The 22,580-nt window shown below is 43.8% G+C and overlaps 1 protein-coding gene across 3 annotated transcripts; it reads right to left on the bottom strand.

Moving 5' to 3' along the window:
* Window positions 1-54: 54 nt before the first annotated feature.
* On the bottom strand, window positions 55-18,685 carry LOC311108857 (polyadenylate-binding protein 2-B-like). 3 transcript variants are annotated; one of them, XM_084151628.1, is made up of 8 exons: window positions 18,194-18,663; window positions 16,436-16,544; window positions 16,150-16,217; window positions 14,807-14,913; window positions 7,727-7,814; window positions 7,059-7,213; window positions 4,525-4,609; window positions 69-722 (listed from the first exon to the last, which is right to left on the bottom strand). In XM_084151628.1, the coding sequence occupies exons 1-8, from the start codon at window positions 18,338-18,340 to the stop codon at window positions 516-518; spliced, it is 966 nt and encodes a 321-aa protein (XP_084007754.1). In that variant the 5' UTR covers window positions 18,341-18,663; the 3' UTR covers window positions 69-515. The 3 variants fall into 3 exon arrangements, with proteins under 3 accessions (XP_084007753.1, XP_084007752.1, XP_084007754.1); XM_084151627.1 differs by lacking the exon at window positions 4,525-4,609 and having other exon boundaries at window positions 55-1,593; window positions 18,194-18,685; XM_084151626.1 differs by lacking the exon at window positions 4,525-4,609 and having other exon boundaries at window positions 55-702; window positions 18,194-18,671.
* Window positions 18,686-22,580: the final 3,895 nt, after the last annotated feature.

Raw genomic sequence — 22,580 nt, 5'->3', positions numbered from 1 at the left:
AGAACCAATTTTAAAATGCTTTGCAACTAGGGTCAAAAATCACAAACAAATGAATAATTTTTACACAACGTCTTTATTTTATTTTTTTGTTCTAATTACAGACTCATGGGTTAAAAATAAAAAAAAGCAAAACATCTTTTTTTTGTTTAACCCACTCTCCCGTTTCAAAAAATTCAAACCTCTCCACACAAACCCACCCCTTACCCCCCCCCTAAAATAAAAGCTCCGCCCCTCTCGGCTATTAAATTAATTGATGCCCTTAGCCCCACTCCTGGTCCTCAACAAGCCGTTGCTGCACTATGCACTGTCAAAGTCGGGGCCAGGGCCCTGGAACCCCCCCCACCCTTTCTCTGGTCCTGTCTTTCTCACTCCCAATTAAAACAGCTGCTGCCATCTTGACTTCTAGCTCTCGCTATATAAATATGTGTGGTGGTTGGTTGTGTGGTGTCTGTGAAGTGTGTGGGCCTAGTATGTGTGCCTAGTATGTGTGAGTGCGTGTGGGAGAGTAAGTCAACTCAACGCTTGTTGTAGTAAATGCCCCCTGCGGTGGCCCTGTGGTCGCCCTGACCCCCTCCCCCCCACACAGACAAGATGGGGTGAGTGTGCATAGCAGGAGCAGAGAGAGAGAGAGACCCTGCCGAGACATTGGGGGGTGCCGCGGCCACCGGAGGAGGGGTTGTCAGCCTCCACTGGTCCTGAAACCTGAAACGACAAGAAGTGGTCTAATATACAGAGAGAGAAGAGAAGGAGAAAGAAATGAGAGAGGGACATGGAGAGGAAGAGGTGAAGGACAAAACGGTAGTAGCAGCACAGAAAGGCAGAGGGTCGCAAGAAGAGGGGGGGAAAGGTTGAGGCCCACAAAAAAACTCAACCGAAAAGTCGGCAGAGCTCTGGCCATGCCTTCCTGGCGTGAATGCTACGGGCTAAAAGGGAAGGGACAATAGGAAAAAATAAAAATCACCCTCTGAACAGCAGTCACAGCTATACTGAACACAAAGAGAGCGTGGGATGGAACCAGAGGGAGAAGATGGTAGCAAAAGTGATGAGAGTTAAGGGGTGGGGTGAGTGGCAACTGATCAGAGAGAGAAAAGGGAGTGAAACTCCCAACACCACAACTTCAAAAATAAACAACAACATTCTTGCTCTTGGAAGTTTAACATGTACGGTACATAAAAATAAAAAAAACTGATTCCTTTCTCGTCGATGCGTTTGCTTTTCGAATGCAAGCATTTTGGGGGCTGTGTTGGGTGTGAGGGTCACAGCCAGACAAAGGAGACAAATCTGCAGCCTGAGATGACATCTTCTCAAAAAAGAAATGCCACCAAATCTCCCAACGGCCATCATATACCTTACCAGGGTGACCGCACCACCTTCACACACGCACGCTCACACACAATCGCACACTGTGGCCAGTCAGTCTGTCTGTCCAGGAGAAGTTTTTTTTTTTTTTTTTCATTTTTTTTTTTTCTCTTCTCAGTGTTTTCCTGGGACTTTTTTTTTCATTCTTTTTTTGTTTGGGGACGGGGGTGATAGTAGGGGGTGGGGGGGGGGTATTAGTAAGGGGAATACCACGATGTTGTTCGCCCTCGGCCCCTGGAAAAGAGAGAGAAAAAGAGTGTGAGTTTCTTGATTGCCTTAAAAAGACGGACACCAATTTTAGGGTATGTAGTGTGCTTATGTATGTGGGCAGGTAGAACGGGGGCCTGGTGAGAACTCAATCCTTGAGGTAAACTGGGGGGAAAATGTATGCATGAATAATTGTTTAAGTATACACAAATTGTTGGTAGGATGACATGTATACCATCTTAATGGTATTGTGCCTTTCTTTGATAAGTGTTGAATTACCACAATTTCAATCATTATAAATAAGAATTAACAGTACAGAAAGAAGCAGAGACCAGCTTCGCCAACAGTAAAATATCTGTAACTCTCAGATTATACAGGACTATAGAAATAATGGTGTGGGGGACAGTGAGGCACTCTCTCCCTCTTTCTCTCTCTCTCTCTCTTTCTCTCTCTCTCTGCGAGAGCGGCTCCCGAGGACGCTGTTGGGAGAGACCCTGAGGACAGAAGCCTCCATCCCACCCCACAGAATAGTCATAAAGTCATTCACATGGCACATGCTATAGGAAGGGCCACACACATATAGCTTCAGCAAGCAGACAAGCAGACTTGACTGACCCCTTCTCCTGATAACCTGGACTGCCCCATCACTCAATCACCACACATCGCTTTTCCACTCACACACCAGGGTTTCCGCTAGGACAATGTGGAGCCGGACATTTGACCGGCAACATTTTAAATTTACCGGACGTTTGAGAACTGTACCGGAACCGTATGCATTGGGTGTGCGTGACCTGATTAAGGCGTCCACACACAGCAATCAAAAAATGACAGAAATCACATTTTGAATATGGTAATTCATATTAACAGAACAACAAGACGAGTAACGAACAGCAAAATCACTAGCCTGTGTCAATCTACTGTAGTAGAAAAGTTTAGGCTACCTACTCTTTTGGCCAGTTTGTCGAGAAAGAAACAGCCTATTCCAAACAGACTCTGGGACAGTTGTGGGACGAAAGATCCCAAATTCATACAACCAGTAGGCCTAGGCTACATTAAAAAAAACATTAAAAAACAGTGAGTCTGATGTAACAGATCAGAACGTTTTGCTTAAAATGTTGATTAACTATTATTTCTGAACATTATCAGCTCAGCAATGTGCACAAGGCTGTAGGCTACGAACAAATGTTAATCTGAGTGGCGCACTAGAGATCCTGGTTCGAATCCAGGCTCTGTCGTAGCCGGCCGCGACCTGGAGACCCATGGGGCGGCGCACAATTGGCCCAGGGTAGGGGAGGGAATGGCCGGCAGGGATGTAGCTCAGTTGGTAGAGCATGGTTGTGGGTTCGATTCCCACGGGGGGGCCAGTATGAAAAAAAGGAAGTATGCACTCACTAACTGTAAGTCGCTCTGGATAAGAGCGTCTGCTAAATGACTAAAAAAATAATAATAATTGGCAGGAAAACACTGTTGTAAAAAGGGCAATGCACACGGGAGCGGTTTCATGTGACATGATATCGGTTAGAACTTTAGAGAGATCTAATAGGCTAATTTGAAGCAAGGTAAAACACGCCTCATAATATGTAGTAAAACATTCAGGTTTCAAACAATGAAGTATATATGTTTTCAAAATGCATACCGCCTCCAGCCCATTGCAAAGTGGAGTGACGCACTGCGGAAGCCTGCCTTTCGTTGCCGTTTGACACCGTGTTTAAAACAACTGGGGAAAAGGGAAATCTCATGACTGGGAAAAATACGACCTCCAACTGGGAAAAATCTTTTTGAACGGTCATCCAACTCGGAATCTCTGGCCTCTTTCTAGATCTCCGACCTGAAGATCACTGACGTCATGATTTGACATCGTATTCCCAGTTGTCTTGAAAGCACCACAAAGATGCAGTGGCAGCTCTTGCTCGGTCTGACAGATCCACTCAAAGGCTCTGTATCTGTACGGTGTGATAAATAAGATACAAAATGTATATATACACTGTACACACCCGCCAATTCCACTAAATTATACAAATTAACCTATAGACCAATAAGCATGACCAGTCAAATGTATTTACATTGACTGGTATTTACATAAATTAATAGGCAAAAAAAAAGCATTTCGCAATGGGATTTTTTCATTCTCCCGGACAACTGGCCAGCACCAATTTTATTTATCAGCTTTTCAACAAACAAACAAATTATAGACAAAAGCTGGTTATTACCAGCTAACGGAAACCCTGTCACACACGCACACCACGACTGTCAAACCCAGGCATCCAGTGCCCACAAACACACAGGTCACATGAGTAGAAACCAGTGGTTAGAATGCTGAGGTCAAAATCAGGCTGCAGGAATGAACCCTTCATTCTGGAAGTGAAGGCAGTGGGTGGAACATCTAGCCTGTGGGTCTGCTGCACCAATGTGTAGTTAACAACAGAGTTGGCTTTAGCAACAAGGCAAAGCATCCGGACACTTGCTTTTCGTCTCCCTATAGTGGGCCACCCATTCCTAGGCTAGTCTATGTCTGAGCTATGTGTATGAGCCATCTGAGTGCAGGGGGCATGAGATTCTGAATGGCACCAAACAATTTACACTCACAGGATGTCATCCTTACAATTGTGCTAAATAGGACCTTACAGATTCAAAGTTTTGCCCCTCTAAAAGATCTTATCATTCAGTGATTGACAATCATTTCAGAAGCTCTCACAGAGGGGCCAATGAGGCACTACTACACATTACTAACTCTGACACCATTGGTCTAGTGAGTGGAAAGGTTGGTCCATTGGTCAGAATCTCTCAGTGCATGTCAGTTGGTGAGGATGCTCATTGTGCTTGCTCTGCAGCCCCTCTTCTCAGCAATGCTTCTAAAACAGGACATGTGCCCAGAGACAGAGCTCCAGCGTGAGGCCCACTTTGAGCGCTCAATGAGTCATCACGGGAACCCCCCTCTCACCTCACACTGAGAGACACTGGACACACACTCCAGGGAGACACACCAGACTCCCAGTGCACAGCGCTTTGATCCACTCCAGGTTTTACATACATAGGGGGCAAGCTTTTGTACAGATTGAAAACAAATCCAGATACCAGGGGTGTTGCTTTTGAAAGGTCACAGGCAAAAAACACAGCTCTGGAGCAGCTGGCCCAGAACAGGTGAACACACACAAACACTGCGTTGATGAAATGGAACACAGGATGGATACAGGCTACTACTTTTAACTGTACATCAAGACAACTGAACTATATCACAGATATACACACACACACACACTCATGCCAATTAATGTTTAAGCAACAATGCTAACATGTCTACAAAGATGAACTTCTTTAAAATGGAGGCCATCCATGGTACACTCAAGACAGCAATCTGCATTTAAATCTATACGGCATCTTAATGATCCTTATGATTGCATTATAAAATTCTAAAATGGAATCCAACCATTAGCACTGAACAAATGAGAACATAAAATCTGACATTTAAGTGAAACTTTGCCTGTCACCTTTAGTATTAATGAGCAGCCCAGTGGGAGAGATGACCCCTCCCAGTCAACAGTGGGTATACTTAATGTAGTTCCAAGTCATACAAACAGCCTGCCTCCCATACATGTACAGCCTGGGAGGACCTCACTGCTGTGGACTGAGAGTTCAGCTGCCTCCTCTGAAACGGTTGTAGGCGGTGCATGCAACAAGACCACACACACACACACCGACGAACCTACCCGACTCCCTCCCACCGGTCTCTCTTAACTCCCCACTCACCATAACCCCACTAAAGGAAACCTCCCCACTCACCATAACCCCACTAAAGGAAACCTCTCCACTCACCATAACCCCACTAAAGGAAACCTCCCCACTCACCATAACCCCACTAAAGGAAACCTCTCCACTCACCATAACCCCACTAAAGGAAACCTCTCCTCCACTCACCATAACCCCACTAAAGGAAACCTCCCCACTCACCATAACCCCACTAAAGGAAACCTCTCCACTCACCATAACCCCACTAAAGGAAACCTCTCCACTCACCATAACCCCACTAAAGGAAACCTCTCCACTCACCATAACCCCACTAAAGGAAACCTCTCCTCCACTCACCATAACCCCACTAAAGGAAACCTCTCCTCCACTCTGCTCTAGAAACACACGTTCTGATATTGCTGTAATGTTGTTGTTCATCAATGCTAGTCACAGATTCAGTCTCGTCCCACTACAGGCAGGCTTATAGACATGCCTTCTGAATGATTCTCTATATGGCCAGTTTCAACCTCCAGCCCATAGAGACACTTCTTGATGGACAGAGTCTAGGACAGGTGCAGGGGGATGCTTTGGGCATACTTCCTCCCTCCCTCCCTTCCTCTCTCCCCTCAGGACTAACAAGGCTTGGCTTTGGGGGGGGGTCCTCTCCTCAGGACTAACAAGGCTTGGCTTTGCGGGGGGTCCTCTCCTCAGGACTAACAAGGCTTGGCTTTGCGGGGGGTCCTCTCCGGACTAACAAGGCTTGGCTTTGCGGGGGGTCCTCTCCTCAGGACTAACAAGGCTTGGCGGGGGGTCCTCTCCTCAGGACTAACAAGGCTTGGCTTTGCGGGGGGTCCTCTCCGGACTAACAAGGCTTGGCTTTGCGGGGGGTCCTCTCCTCAGGACTAACAAGGCTTCGCGGGGGTCCTCTCCTCAGGACTAACAAGGCTTTGCGGGGGTCCTCTCCTCAGGACTAACAAGGCTTCGCGGGGGTCCTCTCCTCAGGACTAACAAGGCTTCGCGGGGTGCTCTTCTCAGGACTAACAAGGCTTCGCGGGGTGCTCTTCTCAGGACTAACAAGGCTTTGCAGGGGTCCTCTCAGGACTAACAAGGCTTTGCAGGGGTCCTCTCAGGACTAACAAGGCTTTGCAGGGGTCCTCTCAGGACTAACAAGGCTTTGCGGGGGTCCTCTCCTCAGGACTAACAAGGCTTTGCGGGGGTCCTCTCCTCAGGACTAACAAGGCTTCGCGGGGGTCCTCTCCTCAGGACTAACAAGGCTTCACGGGGTGCTCTTCTCAGGACTAACAAGGCTTTGCAGGGGTCCTCTCAGGACTAACAAGGCTTGGCGGGGGGTCCTCTCCTCAGGACTAACAAGGCTTCGCGGGGGTCCTCTCCTCAGGACTAACAAGGCTTCACGGGGGTCCTCTCCTCAGGACTAACAAGGCTTGGCGGGGGGGGGTCTTCTCCTCAGGACTAACAAGGCTTCACGGGGGTCCTCTCCTCAGGACTAACAAGGCTTTGCGGGGGTCCTCTCCTCAGGACTAACAAGGCTTTGCAGGGGTCCTCTCAGGACTAACAAGGCTTCACGGGGTGCTCTTCTCCCCCCTGCTAACCATCTCCCCCTCTGATTATCTTCACTACTTCTATAATCTCACTCACTACCCTTCTGCCCTTCAACTCAAACTCCCTCACTTCTCCATACTCCTCCTCCCTCCGGTAATGGCCAGCTGTCTCTCAGTCTCAGGGTATGAGTGTCCCGGGGTGCTCACCTGAAGGCCCGTCCTCTGCCTCTGGGCGGTGCGTAGCCGCTGTAGTAGCGTGCGCGCGACGGGTTAAAGTTCCCTCCTCGTGAGCGGAAGCGGGCCCGGGGGAACCCGCGGTCTGTGGTGCTGATGCCTGGCCTGTTTGTCCTCTTCACCCCCACCTGCCAGGACCGAGAGAGAGGGGAAACAGGAAACCACAGGTTAGACACTAGCACAGGGGCCAGAGTTCCCATAGGTCAGTCCCAGTCCCAATGTAGAAAATCTAACTGAAATTCAGTTCATAGACAGATACATTGCTCAGAATTCTGAGTTTCCAAGTGCTTTAGTTGAATCGACAACTATTAGTGCTGACATTGCCGATAGCTACTTTGAGGAAAAAATGTGTCACCTAGCTGGTGGTTTTGTCACCTAGCTATCTTAAGATGAACACACTAACTGTAAGTGGCTCTGGATAAGAGCGTCTGCCAAATGACTCAAATGTAAATGATCACAGGAGGATGGTGGCACCTTAATTGGAGAGGACGGGTTCGTGGTGATGGCTGGAGCGGAAATAGGAGGAATGATATCAAATTCATGGTTTCTATGTGTTTGACGCCATTCTGTTCCAGCCATTATTATGAGCCGTCCTCCCCTCAGCAGCCTCCACTGATGTGTATACACTGTCACATCCTCACCTTAATCTGCCTTCCTCTGAACAGAGACTCGTCCAATGCCATGGCCGTCCTCACAGACTCCTTGTCTGAAAACTCGATATAGGCAAACCTGCAACAGCAGCAGAAATAGAAATGGGTCACTAAAATGACGTCGCAGAGAACGGACTAAATTCACTGAACAAAAAAAATAATAATAATCAGGAACACCTATTTTTTCTTCAATAATTCCCTTAACAAGAATAAACGGTAAGACGAACAACCTGGTCATCAGCATCACCAGTTTCTACGAGATTCAGAAAAGAGCACTCCAGGCTATTAGAATAAGCAATAACGCTTCACTAATGTAACACTACTGGGAATTGAGTCACAGTGTGCAATTAGCTCATTTATTTTACCGCGAACGTCTGCGTGAGGCTACAACACATCGAGTGTCCCATGGAAGCTGTGAAGTGATGGGGAAGCTGTGAAGTGATGGGGAAAGCTGTGAAGTGATGGGGAAGCTGTGAAGCCAGCTGTAAACTATTGCATGAGTCTGTTATTAAATGTGTAGAAAGAAAAAAACATCTACCCTACCATAAAAAAACAGCACATCAAATCAGCAACGTTTATTGTTGTCAGGGAAACAATAGAACATTCTATGCCGGAGCAGAAATCTACTGTCTGAAAAGGTACAGACTCTTCTGATGCAGCACTTTTTTTTTTTTTTATTGTCTGAAAAGTTAACTGTAGCTATCGACCCGTTACTGTAGCTGTGTCCTATGTATGAACATTGGTCGTTTAACGTGGAAATAACCCTGTCGGTGAGGGTTATACAACCTCGGGATTCAAAAGAATCATAGCCGGCGCACTTCCAGAAGGACTGATCTGCGGTCTGTCTTTCCCGTCTGTAAGTGTAGTCTTCATGCGCCAGGATATTTTTTCCACGCACAGACGATACATTCGGTTTCCATTGCTTGTTCTGCTCCTATGAGAATAATGAATGCTGAGGGTAGCAGTGCAAGATCTTTAAGCAGAACATTTTGATTATTAGCATATGAACGACTTGCAATTCAATTGCTAGACTATCGAAGCCATCCATCTAGTCTTTTTTATTGAAATGTCGGCCCTTTACCAGATCCATTTTTTGCGCATTGTTCTTTCATAACTGAACACAATTCGGTATGCTATAACCCATAGATGCACACAAAAGTATGTGGACATTCCTTCAAAATAGTGGATTCGGCCATTTCAGCCACACCCGTTGCTGACGTGTATAAAATCTACATAGACAAATATTGGCAGTAGAATGGCCTTACTGAAGAGCTCAGTGGCTTTCAACGTGGCACCGTCATAGGATGCCACCTTTCCAACAAGTCCATTCCTCTAATTTCTGCCCTGCTAGAGCTGCCCCGGTCAACTGTAAGTGCTGTTATTGTGAAGTGGAAACGTCTAGGAGCAACAACGGCTCAGCCGCAAAGTGGTAGACCACACAAGCTCACATAACTGGACCACCGAGTGCTGAAGCACGTAAAAATAATCTGTCCTCGGTTGCAACACTCACTACAGAGTTCTAAACTGCCTCTGGAAGCAACATCAGCACAATAACTGTTCGTCGGGAGCTTCATGAAATGGGTTTCCATGGCCGAGCAGCTGCACACAAGCCTAAGATCACCAAGTGCAATGCCAAGCGTCGGCTGGAGTGGTGTAAAACTTGCCGCCATTGGACTCTGGAGCAGTGGAAACGCATTCTCTGGAGTGATGAATCACGCTTCACCGTCTGGCAGTCCGACGGACGAATCTGGGTTTATTGGATGCCAGGAGAACTCCACCTGCCCCAATGCATAGTGCCAACTGTAAAGTTTAGTGGAGGAGGAATAATGGTCTGGGGCTGTTTTTCATGGTTTGGGCTAGGCCCCTTAGTTCCAGTGAACGGAAATCTTAACGCTACAGCATAAAATTAAATTCTAGACGATTCTGTGCTTTGTGGCAACGGTTTGGGGAAGGCCCTTCCTGTGTCAGCATGACAATGCCCCCGTGCACAAAGCGAGGTCCATACAGAAATGGTTTGTCGAGATCGGTGTCGAAGAACTTGACTGGCCTGCACAGAGCCCTGACCTCAACCCCATCGAACACCTTTGGGATTAATTGGAACACGGACTGCGAGCCAGGCCTAATAGCCCAACATCAGTGCCCGACCTCACTACTGCTCGTGGCTGAATGGAAGCAAGTCCTCGCAGCAATGTTCCAACATCTAGTGGAAAGCCTTCCCAGAAGAGTGGAGGCTGGTATAGCAGCAATGGGGGGGACCAACTCCATATTAATGCCTATGATTCTGGAACGAGATGTTCGACGAGCAGGTAGTGTAATATCCTGCACATAGGAACACATTTATTTAAGGCCATATAAAGAAAAGCTATGATGTAATGAAAATGATCAAAACAGACAACATCGTTTCACATTCTTTAATAAAAAAGAGAGTCAAACAGAAACAGGCAATAGGCTGTACAGCTGGCTTCACAGTTTCCCTGTAGACCTACAAGGAAACTAAACGTATTTCGTCAACGTTGAGTGCGCGATGTAGTACCTTCCACAAAAAGTTTGGCTCTAACAAAAGACACGTAAGCGAGTAGCTAGCGGTTCCCACAGATTTAACTCATTGAGCCAACGACTATCCATTTAAAAGCAGAAATATACACTGTACAAAACACCTGCTCTTCCCATGACCGACTGACCAGGTGAATCGAGGCCAAAGCTATGATCCCTTATTGATGTCACTTCTTAAATCCACTTCAAAATCAGTGTAGATGGAGGAGAGGCGAGTGAGCGAGAAAGAGAGTGCCTCACTGTCCCCCACACCATTATTTCTATAGTCCTGTATAATCTGAGAATCAGATATTTTGGCGAAGCTGGTCTCTGCTTCTTTCTGTTCATTCTTATTCATAATGATTGAGACATGGATTGTGTATGTGTGCTATTCAGAGGGTGAACGGGCAAGACAAAAGATTGAAGTGCCTTTGAATGGGGTATGGTAGTAGGTGCCAGGCGCACCGGTTTGAGTGTGTCAAGGACCGCAGCGCTGCTGGGGTTTTCACGCTCAACAGTTTCCCGTGTGTATCAAGAATGGTCCACCGCCCAAAGGACATCCAGCCAACTTGACACAACTGTGGGAAGCATTGGAGGCAACATGAGCCAGGGATGCCTAATACCTTCCACAGAACACTTACATTTAAGTCATTTAGCAGACGCTCTTATCCAGAGCGACTTACAAATTGGCACTTGACACATTATAAAGTGCCCTGACGAAATGAGGCTGTTCTCAGGGAAAAGGGGGGAGGGGTGCATCTCAATATTAGGGAGGTGTTCTTAATGTTTTGTTCACTCAGTAATATATATATATATATTTTAAATACTCATTTTTGGCAGCAGTGGTAAGAAATGTATATAGGGGAATTAAAAGAATATAGGGGAAACACTGATACTAGTCATGAATTGTGCATCTGTTTGCATGGCTATAGTAAATGGGTACAGGATTAAGCTAGACCATTATGTCAGAAAAGAAAACCTTGGTCATCCATTAGAGCTGAGACGATAAACCTAAAATTATTGATCACTTATTGCAGGCATTTTGCTGATATCGTTCATTGCGATAAGTAGCCTATTCGAGTTAAATGTGAAGTTAGAAATGATTACACGTGGTCTGCGGTTGTGTGGCCGGTCGGATCTTCTGCCAAATTCTCGAAAACAATGTTGGAGGTGGCTTATGGTAGAGAAATGAACATTCAATTCTCTGGCAACAGCTCTGTTGGACATTCCTGCAGTTAGCATGCCAATTTACACTACCTCAAAACTTGAGATCTGTGGCCTTGTGTTGTGTAACAGAACTACACATTTTAGAGTGGCCTTTTATTGTCCCCAGCACAAGGTGCACTTGTGTAAGGATCATGCTGTTTAATCAGCTTCTTGATATGTCACACCTGTCACGTGGATGGATTATCTTGGCAAAGGAGAAGAAACGCTCACTAACAGGGATGAAAACTAATTAGTACAAAACATTTGTGAGAAATAAGCTTTTTGTGTGTATGTAACATTTCTGGGATCTTTTATTTCAGCTCATGAAACCAACACTTTATATGTTGCGTTTATATTTTGTTCAGTATAGTTTAAAAGGACAATAAATAAACAAATGTGGTGCAACTTATCGTTCTATTTATCGTTAGCGCATAAATTCAGGCAATTTATCGCGATATGGGTTTTCTTCCATATCACCCAGCTCTATGCTCAATGTACTATAGCTGTCAGAACACTTTAAGCCATGTGGTCCTTACGGTCTAACCAAGCAATGGAAGTAATGCTGAATTATTCATACAAGCAAGCACGTGCTCCAATAAGCATCCACTGTACTGCTAAAGCATGTGGTAGCTTATCAAAGTAACAGCTTAGCTAAGATAGGTCTATGAGCAATGTGACAAAGTTGTCGGCTGAACACAGATCTGTAACCTTACATCCACAAAAACATGCCTGTAGCCAATAATGGGTTTATGTGAATCAGTGGCACATGAATGATCAACATAGACCTGTGAGCATGTAGATTTAGGCTGGAAGCTGAACCTATTCTTTAACTAAATCCCACTGCTCTAGATCAGTGGTTCCCAAACGCATTCCAGCATTGGGGAACATCCCACGCCTGCCACGTCTATTCTATGGGTACAAGCACTGTTCATGACACAAACTGTTCACACCCCTCGTTGGTGGAGATAATTCTGCAGTTTTAAAGCCGATCTGCAAACTTCTGTCTGAAGCGTCCGAACAGTTTGGGCTACATTTACATTTACGTCATTTAGCAGACGCTCTTATCCAGAGCGACTTACAAATTACACACTAATATGACCCCTCTGTGGAAAGGTGAGTGTCTCACGAACAAGTACTTCGGTTGTTTTGCTCTAGGACACCCATAAACCTCCCAAGACTAGTCTGAAGGTAACCGGGTACCAGTTTTATTTATTTATTATGGAAGTAAATATGGAGATAGTTCAGTGGCTAAAATAAGGGGTTATATTTGCCTACCGATCAACAACATTTGCATAGAAGCATCACTCCAGTATGTCATGCCTGTTTGGAAAGACATCATATAGGCACCTGCTGTTAGTTTGAGAATATAAAAGAACATCTATTCAATGCAAATGAGTCCAACGTAATGTCATGATTTGTGATTACTGCTGCTTATGAAACTACATTTTTACATTTTAGTCATTTGGCAGAAGCTCTTATCCAGAGCGACTTACAGTAGTGAGTGCATACATTTTTCATACTTTTTCCAAACTGGTCCCCCGTGGGAATCGAACTAGGATTTTTTTTGGTCATTTTCAGTGATAGGGAAAAAGTTATTTTTTCAGCTGTCAGGACACATCTCTAAACAATTCAGCTGCCAGGAGGAAATTCAAAACAATTGGCTAGTTCAGCTATCTGTCAAGAAATGGGCGGGTTGATCCTACCGCTACGATTGGATAGAGCGAGGCTGTAACGCTGCTTCCTTTCACATCTCTCCATTGGCTCATATCACTTGCTGCGGTTTACTGCTACTGTGAGAACTAGCTCAATGGCGATGACATTTGCTACCAAGCCATAAATGTGCATAATATCTAACAAGTAGATCGAGGGTAGGAAAAAAAAGATGCAACACCAATGCACGTTCTGACTGAATGACTCAAAAATAGTTTGAGAAATGAGAACGCACACGCGTGCTGATCTACAGCTTTCCTGGTCCATAAACATGCAGGGATATTTTTTGTTAGCTAAACCTATTGCCAACCTTTATTTTGGCATTTTAAAACACTTCCTTCTTTCCCTATTACGACAATCATCTAATCCGACTATCAACTGTCAATTTACGTATACGATTACAGCTGTTCAGATCAGCACTCCAGTAAAATGGCTAATGTCACACCTCAAGTCAGATGGTTCGTTCAAAATGATAACCAGCTACTGTTAGCTAGCTACGTTGGCTATCAGCTCCAATCTGATATCTTATCACCATTTTTATCTAGCCCAGGGCTCTCCAACCCTGTTCCTAGAGAGCTACCCTTCTGTAGGTTTTCGATCCAACCACAGTTGTAACTAACCTGATTCAGCTTATCAACCAGCTAATTATTAGAATCAGGTGCGCTAGATTAGGGTTGGAGCAAAAACCTACAAGACGGTAGCTCTCCAGGAACCAATTTGGAGTGCCCTGATCTAGCCAGCTAGCTAGCATAGTAGCTAATATAGCTAGCAAACACCACAGATGAAAGGGTTAGTTATTGTAATCTTTGCTAACAGGTCACATAGCTATCTGCTTAGCTAGCTAGCTTGCTTATTACATGCATGTCTGGGCACGTCGAGACAAACCTTAGTAGTTCATTAACTAAAGTAATATTTGCAACAGGAGTTTGATTTTGGACACTGTCAATTCATCCATTTCTCAATACTGCATCTTTCTGCTGGAGAATGAGCCAGCTTTCTGTTGGAGAATGAGCTAGCTTTCTGCTTGCTGCTGATTTTCCCAGCTAGACATTCCTCGTGGCTCAGGTGGTGAGTGGCGGTTGGCATAGCAGCAGTTTTGCCATGTAGAGGGACTATCAGCAAGGCCGATAGAGAAGAAAAAGCCAATATTGGCCCGATATATCGGCCCGGCCGATTAACAGTCGTTCTCTAGCTGTAATCGCTGCCAAAGTTGATTCTAACATGTATTGACTCAGGGGCTTGAATACCTGGTGTTTTATTTTCCATTAAAAAATAATAATAATCCTTCCACTTTGACAAAGTATTTTGTGTTGATCGTTGACAAAAAAAAAAAACACAATTAAATCTATTTTATTCCTACTTTGTAACAACAAAAGTCAACGGGTGTGAATACTTTCTGATGGCACTGTACATCCATTAGAATAAAAGCGCACTACTTTGCTAACTATGCACATGGAGTGTAGACAATTACCATCTGGGATGCCTAGAGGGTACAGCTAGTAAAGTATGTTGTGTATACTCTTTCCTCTAGATGACTGATAGAAGACTGCAGTATTGTGTACTAGCAGGCCTGTAGTGAAAGAACACTACTGCACATGGAGGAATGGGGGTGTAGATATTTACCCTTTGGGATGCCCTGTGAACTTGTCACACAGGATGGTGACTCTGTTGACGGAGCCGCAGCCGTGGAAGTGGGCTTCTAGCTCCTCCGCCGTGGCGCCATAATCCACCTGTCCACAGAAAGGGAGAACAGTGAGATACCTCTGACAAACACTCCGACACACAGAGAGAGAGTGGCTAGTCGATTCCATATACAGAATTCACTCAGAGCCAAACCCCAAATTAAGGTTTTTGCACAAATGCATGTGAAAATCATGCATTAAAATGTCAACGGAACATCATGGCTGCATTAATGTCAACGGGACATTTGTGGAAATTTGAGTCAGCCCTTTGAACCTGATAGTAAATGCAAACTGATAGGCCTGACCAAGGGAACCCCACATACATGCAAACAGATCAACCTAGATCTCCTTTCATTAAGGATTCGATAAGCATCTAGATACATGGCCTCAATTTAAAATTAAATCAAATGTTATTTGCCACATGCGCCGAATACAACCTTACAGAGAAATGCTTACTTACAAGCCCTTAACCAACAATGCAGTTTTAAGAAGAATAAGTGTTAAGTAAAAAAATAGATAAGTAAAAAATCATTAAAGAGCAGTAAAATAAAATAACAGTAGGGAGGCTATATACAGGGGTCAATGTGCGGGGGCACAGGTTCGTCGAGGGATTCGTTTGATTAGGGGAACGAATTGATGCGATTTAGTTCGATAGGAGTCTATGCACTTTTTTTGTGTGGCATGAACACATTTATTTTCAATTTTTTATTAAAACAATCTAAATCGAATCTGAATGATTGAAAACCCCAATCAGCAGTTGGATGGGAGTTGCGTCCACTCTGGTAGGCTACACTCCATTTTCTACAGCGGATTTGGTAACAATGACCCAGCTAATTACATTGGTTGTCACTCCAGTTAAAGCCATTTTACATGCATATGAATGCTGTAGGTGCCGCACAAATGTACGAATAGCCTATTAGAACAGGGATAGGCCGACCTCTCGTTGGCGCGAGCAGCTGTCTCCCGCGCTGTTGTTATGACAGTTATGCATCAGTTGCATGCATAAAAGCTCAATAGGTTACTGAACTGAAGGAGAGGGCGCATCAATTGTCACAACAAATAAAACAATACGAGTAAAAACATTAGTGAATCGGGCGATTTGTAAAATTTTGGACGGTTTTCTGATCGATGCATGCTTTATTTGGATTGGTTTGTGCTCCCGCGTACCGATGCATTTGGATCGTAAACATTTGAACGTGGGACCGATGCGTATTGGTGAATCGTTACATCCCTAAGAGCAACCCAAACAACATCTGAGGTTGTTAAGGAGAGGCGAAGCCTTACGTTTCCAACGTAGATAGATCTTGCGTCGGCTTCCATTTTCTCCTCGATGGACATGATGACGGGACCAGCTATTGAGAGCAAAATTGAGCAATGATGAGTGACATTTAAAATGGTGAACTTCAGAACAAACTGATATAGATTTGGATGAGTCTGATATTAATCTGTCTTGTATCTGCTCTCTGGAAACTTCAGTGAAAAACAACATTCATTCAGTGTTCTCAAACAGTTGTTTTTGGGAAACATTCTCAGAGGCACTTCATTACCCTTTCCTTCCACATAAACTCACCTGGTGGAGGGCTAAGGTTCATCTGTTTCTCCACCTCGTTCTGTAACTCCTTCAGCTTTTCTGCTTCCTCCTCCATCTCTCGAACCCGGGCTTTGATCGCCTCCAGCTCCTGAAAAAATAAATATATATTTTTTAAAAATACAAAAAAAAAAAAAAAAAATACAGACACACCCATCAATTACAAAGAACACCAGTCAGCAGGCTTGACACACACATCAGCAGGAAGAAAATAAATAAAAAATAACCAAAAGGAATGAATTCATCATATTCACCCATGACCTGCATGCACATAACACTTAAAAATGTCAGCAGCCTGAGCTGACCCCGTTTCTACACTGGCTTCTGATTAGAAGAGCCTGGCACATGACCACTGGCTGGGTCTTTGTAACAGGCAGCATTTATTCACCATTCATTTCAGACACTCCACTGACACCGCAGCATTCTCGCTCCAGAGCCATCCTCAGCTATATAGACATGCACTCACTGACTGACACTACTTGCATTGCAGTTAAATCCATTCCAGGTCTTGGGGATGTCATACATGACATCCACATCTAATAGACAAATCCAACAGCTTTGACAGGCTTCAAAAGGACACTGAAATTCATGGCAACTACATGGCTTATTTGACTCGGTCATCACTGATACCTGGCTGTATTTTGTTGCATATTTAGTGTGTCCTCTCTATCCCTCCCTCCCCCTTCTGAAAATATTTTAGGATGCAAGCCCAGCCCTAAAAAAAACCCGAAGGATGCGAGCCCAGCCCTAAAAAAAAATACTGCACCCCCAGAACTGCTTTCGAACACATTCTATGTCAAAGACCACAAATCACACGTGCGTATAAAATCTGAAATATTGTAGCAAGCCAACATTCAAACGCAAACCAACAGCTTTAATTTAAGAGTATTGGCAATCCGCATCTTTGCACACAACTACAGTAATATCCATGACCCACTCATGTATCAACAGATAATACATTCTCAAGATTACATCAAAGACTAAACGTTCACACAAAATTGCTTGTGTTTTGCTTGTCCTTCTAAATGCCTTAAGCGGGAGGATGAACATGTCAGGTGCATGTCATCATCGTCCCAATTAGCTAACGTTAGTTATTCGGCTCCCTCCGCTATAGCCAGCCTAAATGTCCATATCCATCCTACCTACAACAGCGCAAGTGCCGCATACCCTTTGCTAGCATTTTTGCTATATGAGGTTAGAAGGATAACTAACAGCCCATTACAATGCTTGTTTGTAGCTAGCAATGACTGCTAATTGACTATCATATTCTGTATGCGCCTCAGCGCTTCTATTTCAGCAGCTGTCAGCGTATGAGAAAATAAAGGAGGCGTGATTACCGTGAGCTCTCGCCGTGTCTGCGGATACACTCGCAATGCGGCGGCTAATGGCGGCCTGTCCTACCCTCGCCCGTCTACATCTCCGTCTCGCATTTTAGCGACGAAGATTTTTTCCCCCTACTAGGTCGACATCTCTGGTGCAGAGAAACTACCACCACTGCTGCGCCAACATGGCCGCCAAAAACCACGCATGTCACCACCCATTTCTACTGCACTGCGTGAGCCACAATGGCGGTTATATCGACCAGGAGATAAGAGTCACAGTCGCATACCACCACGGGGTATAGGAATATAGCTAAACCCATCTTAAAATAACGTGTTTACACTCGCAATACATATCGTACAAAACACACTGTCTCAACTTTAAATGAGGTTTTGGGCATAAACTATGCCCTTCACTTACCGGGTCCTCGATAGCGGCCTCTCCTTCCTCTAATCCCGGCTCCTCATCGCCAACACCCGGGTCTTCTAGTTCTGGGTGCCCTGGGTCTGAGTCCAGCAGGGATTCCTCCGTCATTCCTGAGTCCAGTCCGTTTCCGAACTCCGCCATCGCCCAATTCCGGTTGATCCGACGCGCCTCGTGGCTAAATCAACGTTACAGGCCACTACTCGCACAGGGGGAGAGTGAGTGGGTCAAAGAAAAAAAAAAATACGGCGGAACACGCCGCTTAGGAAAGTTAAAACGTGAGATAAAAGGCCAGCTTCGACTCTAGCCTCTGTCCGAACGGGTTCAACGGATAATATATGCTACGATTTCACAGGCTAGTGGCTAATTCAGTTTTATGTCGCGAATTTTCTGACGATAATCTACAGTTTATTTACATGAAGAAATATACATAAAATCGAGGATTCTTCTCGTGCGCCGTGTCCCTCAGTTCAGAAATGGACACTGGGGGTGGAGTAACGTATCACTGCGGCCGTAAACTCGCAATCTTATTAGTCAGTTGAGGATTTTAGACACACACCCCTGCGTCTATTGGATATCTGGCAACACATTTATCCCTTTTTACAAAATCTTGGTTTACACATCAAAAATCTGATTCGATTAGAAATCTGTCAATCACAAAACCCACTCCCCTATTTGTTTTGCGACCTATTACTGCATTATCATTAATGGCGTCTTTTTGTAGGCGCTAACTCCGCCATGGTTCGTTTGACAAAGCCTATGAATGAGGAAAATTGTGTTTTTGGAGGGTTTTTGGATAATAAAAAATTAAAGAATCACCTAGGCTGTTAACTGACTGCTATTATCCAATAGAACAAAACGTATAATAGCTCCTAAACCTGTGTTAACCTCAGACCTTATTTTCGGTGTTTAATCCCAAATCCTATTCTTTCCCCATAGGGATGGCTGAACAAATATGATGGTGGTTGATGTTATTGCAAGAAAAGTGTAGTGAGAGAAAGTGTTATTAAAAAAAAGCATAGCTGAATGTTTACTTCTACCATTTGTTTTTATTATATTACCAGATCAGGTTGGGTTGCAGATTAGGTTGTAATCTAGAAACTAAATGGCTGGCTGCTTAATAACTAAATATCGAGAGCTCCTCAGAGAGTAGAACTCTCATCACCCTATGCTACTGTAATCCCCTCTAGAACCATCCACACCCCCATGCCTTTCCAAAGGACCTATAGGCATCCCACCCCTGCCACCAATGTAGCCAACTGAGTTATAGAGAGAGAAGTGGCATAGTGGGGTGCGATCGTATTATCCCATGGTCCAGAGGAGAGCTCTACCATCCACGCCAAAAGCCCAGGTTCCTGACAGAGACAGAACTCTCTCTCCCCTCCCTACCAACTAGTCCGACTAGACATGCAGCAGAGCCCAAGTAGTAATATGGCAAAAAAGTCAGCTATGCTATGTTCAGTGAATTTGTAAATACCTCAACTCTCTTGGTTATGATAACATGTAGACTATTACAAGTGACTGATAAGATTCATTTAACAAGATGAGGAGTAGTACACCAGACTGACATACCCATAACATAGTAATTAGACCCGTTCTGTTGTTCAATTAAATTTATTTTCTGTATACCAAAGAAAACCGAATTGCGATCCAACACAAAATGAAAGTACAAGTAAGGAAAAAAAAGCTTAAATCAATATTCTAACATCTTATAACACACTGCCACCATTATTGTTCAATATTCATATAAAATCTCTTTGAGTAAAAGAGACATCAAAACCGTTATGAGTCAATAATAATCAAAACAGTAAATGGTAAAAATAGCAGAAGTAGTACAGTTATAACAATAGTGATAATCAAGTGACAATGAAAAATGATTAGAATAAAAAGCAGATCTCTATAAAACTACCTTGGACAGATCCCAGACTTGGAGCACAGCACTGCAACCCAGTCCTTGTTTTAGACACAAGCTACAGCTCGACACCAGGAGAAAAAAAAGAAGTAATTATGGATATTTTCAAACTTGTAGTCTATGAGCCAAATCAAGTGCCTGCCCCATGTTGTGAAGGCTGAAATGCATTCATCTGTAGCTCATGGTAAAAATCTTGGACTGGCTCAAGTGTCAAGCCATGGGAGTTCCTTTACAGTTTGCATGAAGAATAACTCTCCTGCTCTGTCAACCTCAAGATTGCTTTTTGGTTTTTTTTTTATGACAGAAAGCATAGGAAGGATAACTTTGGAATATCATTTATTTATTTCTTAATATATTTATAAAAAGAATAAAAAATAAAAAGTGTAATTTTTGTAGTTTTGCATTTTGTTAAAACTATTAATAGTAACATTAATACTAACATACAACAAAACAGAAGGAAAAACATCTTTAGTATTTTATGTGTCCTTCAAAACAGCACCTTTCATAGTTTGTGCGGTCTTGACTTTTTGCATGTCCCAATTGCTTACAAAAGTATCCCCAGTAACACAAAGGTGACTACAAGTGTACCCAACTGACTCCCTTCTGCTGGTTTCTGGACTGGTTGCATTATGTCTACCCAGTACACAAATAACAAGTATTAGCTTGCAACCACATGTTTCAAGACAAAAAACAAAATGAAATCACAGAAATTAAAACCCTGTTCTTTTCTATTCCTTGTTGTCAAGTCTGTTTCATTTGACCTCCCCAGGAAGTTGACGTACACTGAACAAAAATATAAAACGTAACATGCAACAATTTCAAAGATTTTACTGAGTTACAGTTCATATGAGGAAATCAGTCAATTGAAATAAAATCATTAGGCCCTAATCTATGGATTTCACATGACTGTGAATACAGATATGCATCTGTTGGTCACGGATACCTTAACATTTTTTTATAAAACGGGCCTCAGGATCTCGTCACGGTCTTGCTGTGCATTCAAACTGCAATCAATAAAATGCAATTGTGTTCGTTGTCCGTAGCTTATGCCTGCCCATACCATAACCCCACCATGGGGCAAACTGCTCGCCCACACGACGCCATACAAGTGGTCTGTGGTTGTGAGGCCAGTTGGACGTACTGCCAAATTCTCTAAAACAACGTTGGAGGCGGCTTATGGAAGAGAAATTAACATTCCATTCTCTGGCAACAGCTCTGGTGGCCATTCCTGCAGTCAGCGTGCCAATTGCACACTCCCTCAAATATTGAGACATCTGTGTTGACAAAACTGCAAATTTTTTAAGTGGCCTTTTGTCCCCAGCACAAGGTGCACCTGTGTAATGATCATGTTTCTGATGATCAGCTTCTTGATATGCCACACCTGTCACGTGGATGGATTTTCTTGGCAAAGGAGAAATGCTCACTAACAGGGACGCAAACACATTTGTGCACAAAATGAGAGAAATAAGGTTTTTGTGCCTATGGAAAATTTCAGGGATCTTTCATTTCAGCTCATGAAACATGGGACCAACATTTTACGTTGCGTTTATATTTTTGTTCAGTGTATATTGATGGTTATAAGGAATAACACTTGTTTCAATCTTATGCTTGCAATGATTTGTTGTGGATATTTTCATTGACAAAAAAGGGAGGAAATATGTTATTTTCTTGCTCCACATTCATTCAATAGATATTTCACACCAGTAGTGAATTAATAAATTGAGAAATAATTTAACAAGTGTCAGGACTAAGACTTTCCTTGCACAGCAGTAAGGTCTGATCCATTTTGTTTGGTGTTTAAATGACTCAATGTACAGTGAGGGAAAAGTATTTGATCCCCTGCTGATTTTGTACGTTTGCCCACTGACAAAGACATGATCAGTCTATAATTTGAATGGTAGGTTTATTTGAACAGTGAGAGACAGAATAACAAAAAAATCCAGAAAAACGCATGTCAAAAATGTTATAAATTGATTTTCATTTTAATGAGGGAAATAAGTATTTGACTCCCTCTCAATCAGAAAGATTTCTGGCTCCCAGGTGTCTTTTATACAGGTAACGAGCTGAGATTAGGAGCACACTCTTAAAGGGAGTGCTCCTAATCTCAGTTTGTTACCTGTATAAAAGATACCTGTCCACAAAAGCAATCAATCAACCAGATTCCAAACTCTCCACCATGGCCAAGACCAAAGAGCTCTCCAAGGATGTCAGGGACAAGATTGTAGACCTACACAAGGCTGGAATGGGCTACAAGACCATCGCCAAGCAGCTTGGTGAGAAGGTGACAACAGTTGGTGCGATTATTCGCAAATGGAAGAAACACAATATAACTGTCAATCTCCCTCGGCCTGGGGCTCCATGCAAGATCTCACCTTGTGGAGTTGCAATGATCATGAGAACGGTGAGGAATCAGCCCAGAACTACACGGGAGGATCTTGTTAATGATCTCAAGGCAGCTGGGACCATAGTCAC

Source organism: Coregonus lavaretus, assembly GCF_964263955.1.
Source record: "Coregonus lavaretus genome assembly, chromosome: 34".
NCBI lineage: Eukaryota > Metazoa > Chordata > Actinopteri > Salmoniformes > Salmonidae > Coregonus > Coregonus lavaretus.
This window is presented reverse-complemented; position numbering and strand designations above follow the sequence as displayed.

Excerpts from the sequence above, each read along its gene's own strand:
- LOC311108857 (XM_084151628.1), bottom strand. The coding sequence starts at position 18,340 with ATGGCGGAGTTCGGAAACGGACTGGACTCAGGAATGACGGAGGAATCC. Across the intron at positions 4,610-7,058 it reads GGCAGAGGACGGGCCTTCAG|CTTGCCCCCTATGTATGTAA; the intron begins GTGAGCACCCCG and ends TCTGTACAAAAG. Across the intron at positions 723-4,524 it reads CTCCCTGGAGTGTGTGTCCA|ACCACTTCTTGTCGTTTCAG; the intron begins GTGTCTCTCAGT and ends TCTGTATATTAG.